Source organism: Vipera ursinii, assembly GCF_947247035.1.
Source record: "Vipera ursinii genome assembly, chromosome: 5".
Lineage (NCBI taxonomy): Eukaryota > Metazoa > Chordata > Lepidosauria > Squamata > Viperidae > Vipera > Vipera ursinii.
The window spans coordinates 88108882-88125007 of NC_139518.1; the positions used below are offsets into that span (position 1 = coordinate 88108882).

A 16126-nucleotide genomic window follows, 5' to 3' on the forward strand; every position below is an offset into this window, starting at 1 on the left:
GAGTACTGAAGGAGCTGGCAGATGTCATCTCAGAACCACTGTACTATGTCTTTCAAAAATCCAAGAGCACTGGGGAACTACCAGAGGATTGGAAAAATGCCGATGTGGTTCCCATCTTCAAAAAAGGAGAAAAAAACAGACCCAGGAAACTATAGACCAAACAGTCTAACATCAACACCTGGGAAGATACTGGAAAAGATGATCAAAAAGCAGATATGCAAACATATAGAAACAAATAAAGTTATAACTAGATCATGCCAAACCAATCTTACTTCATTCTTTGAGAAAGTGACTAAATTAGTAGAGCAGCGAAATGCTGTGGACATGGTATATTTAGACTTCAGCAAGGCATTTGACAAAGGAGACCACAACCTACTGTACTTCTTGGAAAGCTAGAAAAAGTGGAATAGCTGTAACTGGTTGACAAACCATACTCAACAAGTAGTACTATGTCTACATGGAGGGAAGTAAGCAGTGGGGTACCCCAAGGTTCCATTTTAGGCCCAGTATCCTTCAAGATCTTCATAAACAACCTAGATGAGGGAATAGAAGGGGAACATATCAAATTTAATACTAAGCTGGCAGGAATAGCCAACACCCTAGATGATAGGCTCAAGATCCAGATGGATCTTGACAAACTTGAACACTGGGCCCTGCCTAACAAAATGAAATTCAATGTAGAGAAAAGTAAAGTCTTACACTTAGGCAAGAAAAACCAAAAGTACAGATATAGATTGGGTGAAACCAGGCTTAATAGCAGTAACTGTGAGAGGGATCTTGGAGTCTTAGTGGACAATCAATTAAATATGAGGCCAAAGTGTGCAGCAGCAGCCAAGAAAGCCAATGCAATCCTAAGTTGCATTAACAGAGGAATTTTTAAAACAACAAGTTTTATTAATTTTCTAATTTTACATCCAAATTTTTATGAAGCAATGTGGTGGTTGGGTGATCAAAATTTAACAATAACAAATACTGTATAATCTTTTGTGATCAGCTAAGGTTACATCAACAAGAGTTCCCTCTCCAGTTCCCTTAATTATAATAACATAATCAAATTAATACATTTCTAATTGTGACACAAGCAATTAGAACAATATTCAATATATTTTCACTTATACATATCCAAGTCCTGTTTTAAAATTTTACCTAATTGCAATACAGTGTTCCAAAATAGCCTATAGTATCTAGAAAACTTAATTTTCTGGTAACCCACATTTCCCCTATTTGATTATATAGTAATTATCATTGTCTAAAATACAAACACTGTTCATTTCAGTGCATTCTTATTTTATACAAATATATTCTGTTTATCATCTTAATAGTTCATCACTTATTGGAAAAAATATCTTTTGTTATATCATTCCAAATTCTACGATATAATTCAGAGTTATGTTCTAATAGCTAGTTTTCCTTCCCTTAGAAATATAAAATCTAAATATAAAATCAGTTTATATCTTTTGAAGATTTCCCTTGGTCCATTTAAAGAAACTTTTAAGCTCTGTCATTAGAAATCCCAGCAAATAGAAAAAAAAGAAAAAAGAAAAAAAGACCCCATTTTTAAAATCTAAGTCTAGCCTTCTTTTGTGCCAGACAGGCTTCCATATCAGTGCCTTTAAATTCTCAAGTGTGTCTCCCTTTCTTCCTACACATATTGTTTGAGTCCAGAGAGACCATCTAATTGCCAGTTTTTCAAAAGAAATATCCCCTTTATAATCATTAAATTCTCGATGTTTGATGTATTATAGCTGTCATTAGTTCAGTCTGATCTTCTTTTTCCAGTTCCATCTGGCTCAGGTAAGAAGTCATGTCTGGTGTTTTGGTTGTTGTTTGGTTGGCTAGATTCTCAATGTGCTGTATTTGAAGGCCTTTGGCATCCTCCATCTTAGTGTTGCTTTCTTTGGCTTCTGTTGTTTTTTGGATTGTAGATTTTGTAGTTGGAATCAAGATTTGGGCATCAAGGTCCTCAGTAGATTGTATTTGCTGTTTTTTAGCATTCCCTGTTTTAATGTTAATTTCCTCTTCTTCATTTGGTTTTTGAATTGTCAATTCATCAATTGAAGTCACATTTTGGTTTGGTAGATTTAAGCTGTCAGATTTATTTTGTAGTCTGGCTTTCATTTGCTTAGCCACTGCCAGGATTGTTTCAAGTATGAGTTTATAGTCAAGTGGTGGATAAAATTCTTCCATTTCTTTGGTGTTTACAGATAGGTGTTTCGTGGAGGATGTTTTTTAATAAAAGCCAATAAATGTCCACCTCCATTATTCCTAAAAGTTGTTTTGCCAGGTGTTGCCAATTCTTATTTTTAAAGATAATGTCAAGGTCAAATCTGAAATTGTGCCAAATCTCAGGACAGAGAGGAGGTTTACTTGCTGTATCATGTTTCACCACAAGATGTTCTCACTAGCCTGTAAAATCTTTTCCAAACTTTTAAAAAATCCAGGTTTTTTTCCTTTCTGCCCTTCTTTCACAGCTTAAAAGGTAGATAAGATAGTAGGTTCCTGTAAAAGTAAGGATTTTTTAATAGCCCAAGAGTTCCAAAAGTACAAATACAATTGCGTAATTATTCAGTTAATAATTTCTGTTTCTTTTAAGGCTTTAAGATTTTAATTCCCCAAGTAAGTAGTCACCGTTCTTTCAAAAGGGGGGAGGAGACAATTTTCAGGAAAGTCCCACAGGAAAGTAATTAGGGGAGTAAGAAAGGTAAGATCTCACCCAGATCCTCCAGATTGCTTCGTTGTGCTTGACGGTGCTTTTGGCTTTCAGCAGGGAACGGCTTTATGATCGGCCATGTTAATGGCTGATCTCTTCTTCTTCAGGCCAGAGGAGATGCTCCGGATCAAGCGGAGGGCTGCCATCATTCCACGATCACAGGCAGGGCCTCCTCATGGTGGTCGCCCCTCCAGGGCGACTTTTGACCCTTTTCAGGGTCTTCCGAGGAAGAAAGATCGGACGGCGGTAAGAGTGTTCTTCCCGTAAGTCCGCTGGCACTGCGCGCGCAAACCGAAAGCCTGCATTAACAGAGGGATTTGATCAAGATCGCTTGAGGTGCTAATGCCATTCTATAAAGCCTCAGTAAGACTACACCTAGAATACTGCATCTAGTTTTGGTCTCCACGCTGTAAAAAAGAAGTTGAGACTCTAGAAAAAGTGTGGAGAAGAGCCACAAAGATGATTAGGGGACTGGAAGCTAAAACATATGAAGAATGGCTACAGGAACTGGGCATGGCTAGTCTAGTAAGGAGAAGGACTAGGGGAGACAAGATAGCAGTGTTTCAATATTTGAGGGCCTGTCACAGAGAGGAGGGGATCAACCTATTTTCCAAAGGACCTGAAGTCCAGACAAAGGAATAATGGATGGAAACTGATCAAGGAGAGATTCAACCTGGAAATAAGGAGAAATTTTCTGACAGTGAGAACAATCAACCAATGGAACAGACTGCCTTCAGATGTTGTGGGAATTTCATCACTGGAAGCTTTCAAGAAGACACTGGATTGCCATCTGTCAGAAATGGTGTAGCGTCTCCTGCTTGGGCGGAGGGGTTGGACTAGATGACCTACTAGGTTCCTGCCAACACTGTTATTCTAAATTTATTTTCATATTCACTATTAAGAGAATATGGAAGTCTCTTCTCTTTTACAGATGTGCCATATTTTTCTGATAAAAGTGAGAGACTGCAATACTTTTAGCTCAAGGCAAGAATAGGGCAAATTAGGTGGGATGTATGCTAAATAATTTCTGCCCTGGAAAAGTTTTTCTTTGTGTTGCTAAAAATGTTATCAAGAAGTCTTATACTTGAAGTCTGTAACAAAAGGTACTATGGTGTTGCATACACAGATCATTTTACCTAGTGAGGCTGCACATGTACTTGTATGGCATATAAGAAGGATCACATTTTGAGTTAACTCAAATAATTTTTTTGAATCACTTTGAGTATATCTTATCTTAGGTGGTACGGTTTTGCAACTGTTGCATAAGAGCTGCTCCTGTTGAAAGATGGAGATATTTTTTTTCTTTCAAAGAGTAATGAAAGCAATGGCATGGGGATAGTGTGAGCACTGTCAAGATGGTTTCTTTTAAAATGAACAAATTGTTTGCAATTCACATAAAAGTTTCTTTCTACACTTGCTTATGTTGCCAATAGTAGATTTGTTTTTTTTAACATTGGCAAACTTTCAAATATTCACCATTAGATTATAATTCCATGCAGCCAAGATATACCAACTGATGTAGAGGACAAACTCTAAGCTAAATATCTCTGCCAAGGGTTAAGTATGGTTTTAAAGCTGGCATATTTTCTCTAACAGAGAAATGTTGCATAAATATTATAGAATACAATCTTTAACAATTTTAAGCCACCTCAAAGTGAGATGTGTGGCATACAGGCTAAATAAATAAATACCGTATTTTCCGGCGTATAAGATGACTTTTTAACCCATGAAAATCTTCTCAAAAGTTGGGGGTCGTCTTATACACCAAGTCGTCTTATACGCCGGAAAATACTATTCACCTCTCTGATCTTTTCTGCTGGATGGCGGGATCGCTGGGTGAATGGAGGTAGGCGATGGCGACCCGTGGTTAAGCGGCCAACAGCGAACGGGTGATGGAGGGCAAACTCTTGTCAGATCATGGGGCGGCTGCTGCAGCCGCCGCCATTGCTCTCTCTAGGACTGGCCATGCTGGCGCTTCCAATACTGGCTTTCAGGTCCCCGACGAGAGGAGGGGCAGGCGGTCTCCAGCGGCGCGCCGCTCAACAGTAGGAAGGGAGCACCTTTGCTCCCGCCGAGGCACCGCCTGACCCGCGCCGACCAGAAGAATCGCTTGCCCGGTCACGGAGTGCGGAACTGAGAGCAGCAGTGCACCAAGCGAGAGAGCTCAGAGGAAAGAAGGCGAGGCCTCCCTTTGGCAGGGAAGGAGCAAAGCTGGGCAAATCAGAGAGCAGGCGGAGCAGGGAAATGTTACAGGGGAAAAGTGGGTGGGGTTTAAAAGGTGAGGCGGGCGGGACGTGGGCCTGGAGATGTTCTGTTAGAAGTAACGAAGGAGCCTCCGGGCACTTTCTGGATCGGATTGTGCGAACTGAGGGTGCCGCTACAGTCCTCATGTTTCCCAGGGTTGCCTGTCCTGCCAGAGGTATTCCCTGTAGCCCCAGATTCTTTAGCTCCCCACTTTCCTTAATTCGGGCAAATTTTGTGCTCCGTGGAGAAACATTAATACGCAAATGCCATTTGTTTAACTGCACAAAACTCAGGGGAAACCTTGGTATTTGGGAATGGAAAGGCTTAAGACTTTTCATTTCTGTTTTATGCACGGGCTGGGAGGGTCACGAAGTTTACCTCTTTTATTTTAGCAACATTGTGGCACTTATAAAAAAAGGGTAATAACACTAAATGAGTTGTTAATATGCAGATTTTGTGCCAGGAAGTGAAATATTGAGTTATTAGCCCAAACCCTATAATTTAACAGAAAAAGTAGGGGGTCGTCTTATACGCCAGAAAATATGGTAAGAGTCTGAGATGGAAGAAAGGTTCAGTTAATTTCTAGACTTGCAGGGATTAAAAGAGGTCATGGGATGTGGTAAAATAGAACAATGTGGAACAGTGAGTACCAACACAAGATGGATTTGGCTGACCAACTGCACTCAGTGTGTAATTCTCAATGGAACTACATCTACATGTATGATGACACTAAACTGGCAGGAATAGCCAACACCCCAGAGGACAAGCTCAGGATCCAAAAAGATCTTGACAAACTGGAACAATGGGCCCTATTGAACAAAATGAGTTTTAATGTGGAGAAAAGCAAAGTTTTACATTTAGCAGGAAAAATCAAAGGTATGGATTAGGTGAGACCTGGCTCAAAAACAGTAACTGTGAGAGAGACCTTGGAGTCCTAGTAGACGATCACTTGAGTATGAGCCAACAATGTGGAGCAGCAGCCAAAAAAGCTAATACAATCCTGGGTTGTATAAACAGAGACATAGAATCAAGATCGTGGGAGGTATTAGTATCGCTGTATAAAACCCTAGTAAGACCATACCTGGAATACTGCAACCAATTTTGGTTACCATACTACAAAAAACATGTTGAGACTTTGGAAAAAGTTCAGAGAAGAGGAACTAAAGTGATCAAAGGCCTGGAGACTAAAACATCTGAAGAATGGCTGCAGGACTTGGGTTTGGCTAGTCTAAAGAAAAGAAGAAACAGGGGTGACATGATAGCAGTATTCCAGTATTTGAGGGGCTGCCACAAAGAAGAGGGGGTCGAATTGTTCTCCAAAGCACCAGAGGGCAGGACAAGAAACAATGGTTGGAAACTGACCAAAGAGAGAAGCAACCTGGAATTAAGGAGAAACTTCCTAACTGAGGAAACAGCTTGCCTTTAGAAATTGTGGGTGCTCCATCACTGGAGATTTTTAAGAAGAAGCTAGACAGTCACTTGTCTGAAATGGTACAGGTTCTCCTGCTTGAGCAGGGGGCTGGATTAGAAGACCTCAAAGGCCCCTTCTAATTCTATTCTATTCTATTCTATTCTATTCTATTCTATTCTATTCTATTCTATTCTATTCTATTCTATTCTATTCTATTCTATTCTATTCTATTCTATTCTATTCTATTCTATTCCAAATGGAGAGAAGCATGCAGTGGGGTACCTAAAGGTTTTGTCTTGGGACCAGTGCTCTTTAACATCTTTATAAATAACCTAGATGAGGGGATTGAAGGAGTACCCATCAGATTTGCAAATGACACCAAGCTGGTGGGAATTGCTAATACTCTGGAAAATAAAATCAACATTCAGACTTGAGCATTGCGTCCTATCCATAAGATGCAGTTCAGTGGTGAGAAAAGTAAGGTCCTGCACCTAGGCAAGGAAACCCAAATGCATATCTATAGAATAGGTGGTACCTGGCTGAGCAGTACTTGAGGAGTAGTCACAGAGATGAGGGGGTCAACCTATTCTCCAAACCACCTGAGGGCAGGACAAGAAGCAATGGGTGGAAGATTGTGAAAGAGTGATCTAACTTGGAACTAAGGAGAAATTTCCTGACAGTGAGAATGATTAACCAATAGAAGAGTTTGCCTCCTGGAGTTGTGGGTGCTTCATCGCTGGAGGTGTTCAAGAAAAGATTGGACTACCATTTGTCTGTTATGGATTAAGGTCTCCTGCTATGGAGGACTAGAGGACCTCCAAGGTGTCTTCCAGCCCTATGATTCTATGATGCTTTAGCAAATAAAAGCCACACTAATGTCCTTATCTCTTCCTCTGTCTCACAGAAGTAACGGAGGGCTCGGTCCCCAATGGTGATTCTCAGAACAGTGTGGATAGTTTGCGGAAGCATCTTCGTGCTGATACTTTCACACAACAGCAACTGGAAGCATTAGATCGTGTCTTTGAGCGGCCTTCTTACCCTGACGTCTTTCAGGCATCAGAGCACATCAAATCTGAGCAGGTGGGACCTGCTTGGAAAAACAAAGTTGATGGGATCCTGACAAGTGCAACAGATAATGGTTGATTTACTTCTCTTACAAATTTTAATGATCATGCCTTCCAGGGCCACAGCACTTGATGGGGCAAATTCTTAAAATAATTCTTAAAATGAAATTACCATTCCAAGAACTGGGGTGACAACTATGGTGATCAAATTGCCAGAGAACTAATTTGTAATGTAAATGTGTTCTCTGTTGTACTGCAAAAGGTTGCCCACTTTTATATGGCATACAGCACATTTTTATTTGTAATTTTGACATATTTTGGAAAATCATATAGAAATCAGTATCTTCAGCACTTACCAATCACTGTAAGACAAAGATAATTCATAACATGAATATTTGCCAAATTTGCTGTTTTTATATATCATTGTTTTCTTGATTCTTTCCACACATTTGTGTAAAACACATCTGCACGTGGACCATATACCATGAGAGTATTTTAGAATGCATTTCTTTCTTATTTCATTTTGTTGTTGTTGAAAGTTATTGACCAGAAGGTGCTGCTATAAGATTTTTTTCAGTTTCTTGTCATTCTGTAGCCTTCCTAGCTGGCTTTCCTAAGAGGAGCTCACTCAGAGTAACATCATTTAGGCAGGGAGGCTGCAGATCTTTGGAGAGAGGATTTCATAATGAAAGGCAGGACACTCATAGAGCTTTTTAGCACTTTATTACCTACCGGTAGATAAATGCTGGTAACACTGAACTCCAATCAAAAGCCTTTTGAATGGAGTTTGTTTTCTATCCAGTTGAATAAGCATTATTGAAAAAAAGGTGGAAAAAATGTTTGGCTCAGCCCAGTTTTAAACCTTAAAAACTTTTGCAGAATACATCAACAGTTGACTACAATCCACATCCACACATATAACAGTACACTATATACAGATACAGATCACATATACAGATTTAAACCACTGTAGGCAAATACACCAACTGTCATATGCTACTAATATTTCTATACAGACACAACATCTATGTCATTCTTTAAGAATTTGAAAATATTTACCTAATATATATCCATAGAAATATGCCCCAGTAGTCTGTATTTTACTGTAAACAATTATTTACAAAAGACACTGACATAAGTATGTGATGAAGTGGATTAAATTACATTGCTACACCTACAAGACAATGTACTTGTTATTATATGGTTTCCCAAAATACAGTAGGTTTCACAGTTTCACAGAACTTCAAAAAGAAATACTTTCTCAGTGACAGTCTCCTCTCCCTGGAGCAACTTGCCCCAAAGTCTACTAAAAGAGTCCATTCATGTAGTAGGAGATCCTCTTAATGGTAGCAGTAGTTTCTGCTAACTATATTTAAACACTGTAATTGCTAACTGTTTTCATTATTTTATGGATAGTCTTAGCTTTATTTATTGTAAACCTCCTAAAATCATGAGAATAGGCAGTGTACATATGGAAGGGAAGGAAAAGTTTGAAAATTGGTCCTTAAAAAAAGTTCATATATTTATGTAGTGCTATTCAAAGAGCATTTGTATAAAATGTTATAGTAAAACAATATTTAATACATTACTATTTTAATATTTCCTATATTCTATAATTTAGCCTTTTTAAAATTTAAAATTTACCTTAGAATTGCACATCAAGCAGCTATGAGTCTTACTTCTCTTATTGTTCCTGTATACAACAATAAAAAATATGTATGATTTATTTGAAATAAAACGTACAATAAAAGAAGAAACAAAGTTTGAACTTTGAACAGAAAGGATCCTGAAGCTGAACTGCATACATTATTTTAACAAACCCTGAAGTTTACTAAAAACAAATCTAATTTTTCTACTGAAATATATTTTGTGTTGTGCCAAGCAGTTGCATGACATACCTTCCCTCATAACAGAAAGGAATACAGGGAGAAACTAATCATAATACACTATTATGTACTATAATTATTATAATGCACTATATACTATTGTTATGCATTTTACCTTTTTTCTGGTCAGCCCAAGCCATGGAAGCCTCATCCAGAAGGAATCAGGTCTTTTCCTATTGCTAGATATCAAACACAAGCTTTGCTCTGAAAAGGACGCCTGCATTTCCTATCTCCCTGACTTGCAATTTATATCCAAAGTGATTTGTCTTTACACAAAAATAAAAAGCTTTAAATCCTACCTCAAGCAGTAAACCAACTACTAAAGTTGAAGCCAGCTTTGGGTTTCTGCTATCCCTGAGTGTCTGAGTTTATTACAATGAATAACCTTTATTTACTTTCATTAGACTATTAAACACCAGCCCAGTCATTCTTCCCCCAGAAACTTTGAATGGGGCCCATAAAACAAATCCAAAGCCTAATTGAGTTCATTTTAATTTCTCTCCAATCACAGAGAATTACTCCAGTGATAAATCAGAGGCTAGCCTTACCCCCAACAGAAAGCCTAATTTGCAGCTAATTACAAAACTGATTTCTACAGAAAGATCAATACAAAAAGGAATTGGAAACGACTAGGCAGTCGTGGCTGGCCAAGGAGGAGGGAAGCAGGAGGAAAGTAGATCATAAGGAAATAGCGTGAGGAGTAGGGGCACACGGGGGGGGGGGAAGCCACCACAAAGCAAAGAGAGAGAGAGAAAGAGCAGAAAATCAGTTTTAATTTAATGTAATATTAATCAGAACAACTTTTCCTGCTTTTTTAAATTGTCTCTGTGCTTCTTGCGTCTGGTTTGGAGGCTACCACAATAAAAAGGCAATTACCCAATGCCTCTTGGACAGGACATCCTTTCAGATGCAATGAATTTTCCCCCTCCCATCCTTCTGTTAGCCATGTGGCCTGCCCCCACCCCAATTTCATACCCCAATGCACAAGGGTTGGGGAGAAAAGAGGAGAGGGTTTTTAAAAAGAATCCCAAGAGTGGATTGGACAATGCTTTTCACAATGCAAACAGATAATCATTTCTGTTCAGACAAGAACTTTAACCCACCATATGAAATCATCTTTCATTCTGTGGAGAAAAGGATCATGATTTTCACATCTTCTTTAAAATACAGTCTTTGAATCTGATCTCCCATGTTTTGCTCTGGTTTTATCTAGGGTGGCTGCCTGCTAGGAATAAAGGAAGCCGCCCTAGGAAGCCACCCTCCCTCAGGATGAATCTGGCTCCTGAGGGAGAGAACTTGTATTCATTGGGAAGTTGCCATCTCTGGCCAAATCTTGCTCTTCATTTGCTTTATTTATCTCATCTTTGCTTCCATCTGCGCAGGGACTGCATTGTGCCTCTTCCCAACCTTCACTCCCCTCCATCTGCCTGCTCTTCCCTTTCTTCCAACCCATCAGTTAGAAAGCTTTCTTTTCTCTCCTCCCTAGGGTAATGAGTATTCCCTCCCTGCTCTGACCCCTGGTCTTGATGAAGTCAAGTCAAGTCTATCCACCTCTGCTAATCCAGACCTGGGGAACAACGTGTCAGGACCCCAGACATATCCTGTAGTGACTGGTAAGTGATGTGCCCACTGATGAGAGCCTGTACTTTTGCTTTATCATTATTCCCAGTTGCTTGATAAGCATGTTACCCAAACACAAAAGAAGGGAAGGGAAGGGAAGGGAAGGGAAGGGAAGGGAAGGGAAGGAGTAGGGAGGAGGTAGGCAAAATTATAATCAATAATTTCCTGTTTTAAAACATTTGGCAAACTGGGAGTACAGCACCTTGGTTTGTTCTGAACCGAAAAGATGAATCTCCTGAGAAATGTTTTATTAAAATATTTGAATATTTTAAATATTGTTTGATACCATAATGAACCATCAATGAAATCAACCTTAAATCATATGTTAGCACAACTTATTCAAGGCATAACTTATACAAAGCAAAGTCTTAATGTGCATCAAAATATGATAATCCATGGACCTAAAACAATTCCCTAGGAAAAAGGTCCAGGGATTATAACTGAAAAAGCCACATTCTGTAGAGTGACTAGCTTTGTTTCAGATGGTAGAGTACTTGGATCCCTGCCTAGTCTGATCTATATAATATTAATGGGAGGGGCTTCACTGGGATACATGGTCCCAAAAGTATTTGTCTAACTTTTCAATGGAATTTACATGACTTTACATCAATTCTGGCCAAAACATGTATTACCACTATGCATTCTTTTATTAAAACTATGACGTATTATTTAATGGCTACTAATAATTTAGCATTTGAGTAACATATTTTAAACTTTCATATATTCTCAATTTAGTTAGAGAATAGAATGAGTGCTCCAGTTTGTTTAAAGGTTTTGTGAGTTAGAAGAAGCATACTTGGTTTATGCCTGACTGTCACCAGCATATTTAGAGTACATCATCATAAATACACTGACAGTATCTCCATATGGTTTCATATTGATTAAGGACAATCAGATATGAAAAGGAATAGGCATCACACAAACACACACAGAGAGTGTGTGGATGGAGAGAGAGAAAGAGAGAATGCACTAAAAGGTATGTGAGGAACAATATTTATGCAAGCATAGTATGATTCTCCCCCCCTTTCCCCCCCTACAATGCATTCAAGTATATAGAAAAAGTATTGGATTTTAGCTAGGAGTTACATATTCTCATATTTCCTAAATGGATGCATGGTCATCTATATCAGGACTTTTCAACCTTTTCACCCATGGTACCACTTTTAGGATATGGCAACATCCAAGTACCACCAGTCACCTAGCAAGGTGTCAAAAACTTGATGGCCAAAAAAAAAAAAAGGAAAAAAGTGATAAAGTACAGGTGGTCCTCGACTTACAGCAGTTTTCTTAGTGACTGTTCAAAGTTACAGTGGCACTGAAAAAAGTGCCCCCAAGCCACAGCAAGACACCTGCCTGCCCACCCGGTGGCACTCTTCCTCCTGTCCAAGGTTTTCATTGTTGTGAGCATTTCTGTTGAGGATTGGCAGCGGGGGTGGGGGTGTTTGGTTTTTATTCCCCCCGTCTGCTGGGTGGTTGCAGCAGGTTTTGGTTACTTCACATGACCCTGGGACACTGTGACCGTCATAAATATGAATCAGTTGCCAAATATCTGAATGTAAATCACAAGACCCTGGAGATGCTGCAACATTCCAGCTGATCAGTGCTTCTTCTGGGCTCAGCAGAAGCACCAGGATCAGCGCCAAGCTCCAGCTAATCCTGGTGCTTCCACTGAGCCCTGACAGCCCTGTAGCTTCAGCCGTCTCTCGCTCAGGCTTGTGCGGTGCTGCCACCAGTTCAGCTCATTCCCCTCCTCCGCTACCACTTTTCTAGGATGGTCACTTACCACCTGCCAGGTGCCAATGTACCACAGGTGCTACCCGTACCACTGGTTGAAAAGCCCTGATCTATATTAGCAAGTGCAGTATCTACTCAAACATCTCTGAGATGTAGCTAGAGATTTTTAAAGATACCCTGCCTTTTGTCATAATTTTTACATTAAACTAAATATATAATATATAAAAGTGTGAATGCTGTTTGTGGATTTTCATTCAGCATTCAACACAATCATCCCTCAGCATCTGGTGAACAACCTGGGCCTATTAAGTTTTAATACTCCTTTATGTAACTGAATATTTGATTTCCTTAGAGATAGGCCCCAGGTTGGAGTTGGAAAGAAAGTTTCCAATTCCATCTCCTTGAGTACAGGTTCTCCACAGGGCTGTGTCCTGAATCCACTACAGTTCACCTTGATGACTCACAACTGCTGTGCAAATCTGCTACGAATCATATTGTGAAGTATGCGGATGACATGGCAGTGGTGGGTCTTTCTGGGATGACTATGAAGATGTTTATAGGGAAGAGGCAAAGGTTCTGGTGGACTGGTGCAATAAAAGTAACCTGGTTCTAAATGTTGATAAAACAAAGGAGATCACTGTAGATTTTAGAAAGAGCTGGCATAGTCATTCTCCACTCAGTATCAAGGATGCAGCTGTAGAGGTGGCAACAGTATTAAGTATTTGGGGGTGGAGATAACTAACAATCTCAATTGGTCTCTCCACGTGTCATCCTTAGTGAAGCGTGCAAACCAGCATTTGCATTTCCTGTGTCGGATGAGGAGAGCACATCTCTCTCCTTCTGTCCTGGCCACTTTTTACAGAGGCACGATTGAGAGCATTTTAACAAACTGCATCACTGTTGGGTTTGGTAGCAGCTGTGCCTCAGATAGAAAATCCATACAGAGAGTGGTAAGGACAGTTGAGAAGATCATAGGAAGCTTGCTCCCTGGTATTCAGGATGCTGCTTATAAGCGCTATGTGCTTAGAGCTCAAAGCATTGTTAGAGACCCCACACACCCACTTTACAGTCTGTTTCTGTTGCTCCCCTCTGGGAGGAGATTTCAAAGTATTTGTAGCAGGATTACCTGATTCTGTGATAGCTTTGTTCCCTATGTGATCCGTCTGGTAAACTTGCAAGATTCATTTTTCTTGCAATGCACATACATACATAATCTGAACTAGACTGTGATGTTTCTCTGTGTCATATATGTGAGTATATGCATAATTCTGTATTTGTTTATTTATTTATTCATTCATTCATATTTATGTAGTGTATATCGGAGTTATACTCTTTGAGAGCTGAATGCAACAAAATTTCATTTTAATCTATGCCAATTAGTGTACATTCAAAGTGACAATAAAGTTATTATTCTATTATTCTATTCTATTCTATTATAAACAGCCTTTATCAAGATACTTAAAAGATATAAACTGCTTCTTGTCAATTTTTGTTCTTTTTAAGCCATTTATGTTTTGATATGTTTGAGGTTGAAAAAAATGTGTTCCATGCATAGAGAAATGGAAATTTGGGATATGGTACAAATCCATGTACTAAGTCGTAGTTTAGGTATACCGTATTTTCCGGCGTATAAGACGACTTTTTAACCCATGAAAATCATCTCAAAATTTGGGGGGTCGTCTTATACGCCCAGTCATCTTATACGCTGGAAAATCAGTGAGCCCGGGAAGGCACGCCCTCCCCTCTCACTGTGGAGGAAGCAGGGCAGGCTGGCATCTGGCGGGAGCCGGCAGGGCAGTCCTGCGCACACGCGTGCTCCCCGGCTGTTAAGGAGCACTCCTTAGCAGCCGGGGAGTGCGCGCGGATGCAGGACTGCCCTGCCGGCTCCCGCCCGATGCTCTTCCCTCTTGAGGCAGCATCCCCGAGGACTCCTTAGGAGCCGGGGAGCGATGCTGCCTCAAGAGGGAAGAGCGTCGGGCAGGAGCTGGCAGGGCAGTCCTGCACACGCGCGCACTCCCCAGCTGCTAAGGAGTGCTCCTTAACAGCCGGGGAGCGCGCGTGTGCACAGGACTGCCCTGCTGGCTCCCGCCAGATGCCAGCCTGCCCTGCTTCCTCCACAGTGAGAGGGGAGGGCGTGCCTTCCCGGGCTCGCTGATTTTCCGGTGTATAAGATGAAAAATCTTGAAAATCATCTCAAAAGTTGGGGGGTCGTCTTATACGCCCAGTCGTCTTATACGCTGTAAAATACGGTAGTTTTATGTTCAGCTCAATTCTATGTCAGATTGCTCTGATGAATATAAATCTCCTGAAGAATTATAATCCTCTGAATTCACCACTTGGGAGCATCCCTCAAAGGAATCAGAATCAGAATAGACCTGGAAGGGACCTTGAAGGTCTTCTAGTCCAGCCCGCTGGTCAAGCAGGAGATACTATATCATTTCAGAAAAGGTACTATCCAGTCTCTTCTTAAAAATCTCCAGTGATAAAGCACCCACAATGTCTAAAGGCAAGCTGTTCCACTGGTTAATTCTGCTCACTGTTAGGAAGTTTCTCCTTAATTCCAGGTTGCTTCTCTCTTTGGTCAGTTTCCAACCATTGTTTCTTGTCCTGCCCTCTGGTGCTTTGGAAAATAAATTGACCCCCTCCTCCTTGTGGCAGCCTCTCAAATACTTGAATACTGCTATCATGTCCCCCTAGTCCTTCTTTTCTCTAGACTAGCCAAACCCAAATCCTGCAACCGTTCTTCATATGTTTTAGTCTCCAGGCCTTTAATAATCTCTTATTGCTCTTCTTTGTACTTTTTTCAAAGTCTCAATATCTTATTTGTGATGTGGTGACCAAAACTGGATGGAGTACTCCAGGGATGGTCTTACTAAGACTTTATAAAGCAGTACTAATGATTTTAATTCTATGCCTCTATTTATACAAACAAGGATTGCATTAGCTTTTTTGGCTGATGCTGCAGAGTGTTGACTCATGTTTAAGTGATCATCCACTAGGACTCCAAGGTCCCTCTCATAGTTATTGTTTTTGAGTCAGGTTTCACCTAATCTATACTTATACCTTTGGTTTTTCCTGCCCAGGTATAAATATCATTTTGTTGGATAGGGCCCATTGTTCAAGTCTGTTTGGATTCTGAGCTTGTCTTCTGGTGTGTTAGATATTCCTGCCAGTTTAGTGTCATCTGCAAATTTGACGAGTTTCCCTTCTATTCCCTCATCTAAGTCATTTATGAAGATATTGAAGAGTACTGGGCCTAAGACAGAGCCTTGTGGTACCCCACTGCTTACTTCGCTCCATGTAGATATAGTACCATTAAAGACTACTGATTGAGTACGGTTTGTCAGCCAGTTACAAATCCATCTGGTGATGATACTGTCTATTTCACCTTTTTCTAGTTTACCAAGCAGTAGGTTGTGGTCTACTTTGTCAAATGTCTTGCTGAAATCTAAACATA

At 40.2% G+C, this 16126-nt stretch overlaps 1 protein-coding gene across 2 annotated transcripts in view; it reads left to right on the top strand.

Moving 5' to 3' along the window:
- PAX2 (paired box 2) overlaps window positions 1-16126 on the top strand; it is a 188312-nt gene that overhangs the window by 131428 nt on the left and 40758 nt on the right. For both annotated transcript variants that reach the window (XM_083364655.1, XM_083364654.1), the window contains exons 6-7: window positions 7270-7445; window positions 10802-10928. In XM_083364655.1, coding sequence (XP_083220781.1) covers window positions 7270-7445; window positions 10802-10928 — 303 coding nt within the window. The remainder of the gene's footprint in view (window positions 1-7269; window positions 7446-10801; window positions 10929-16126) is intronic.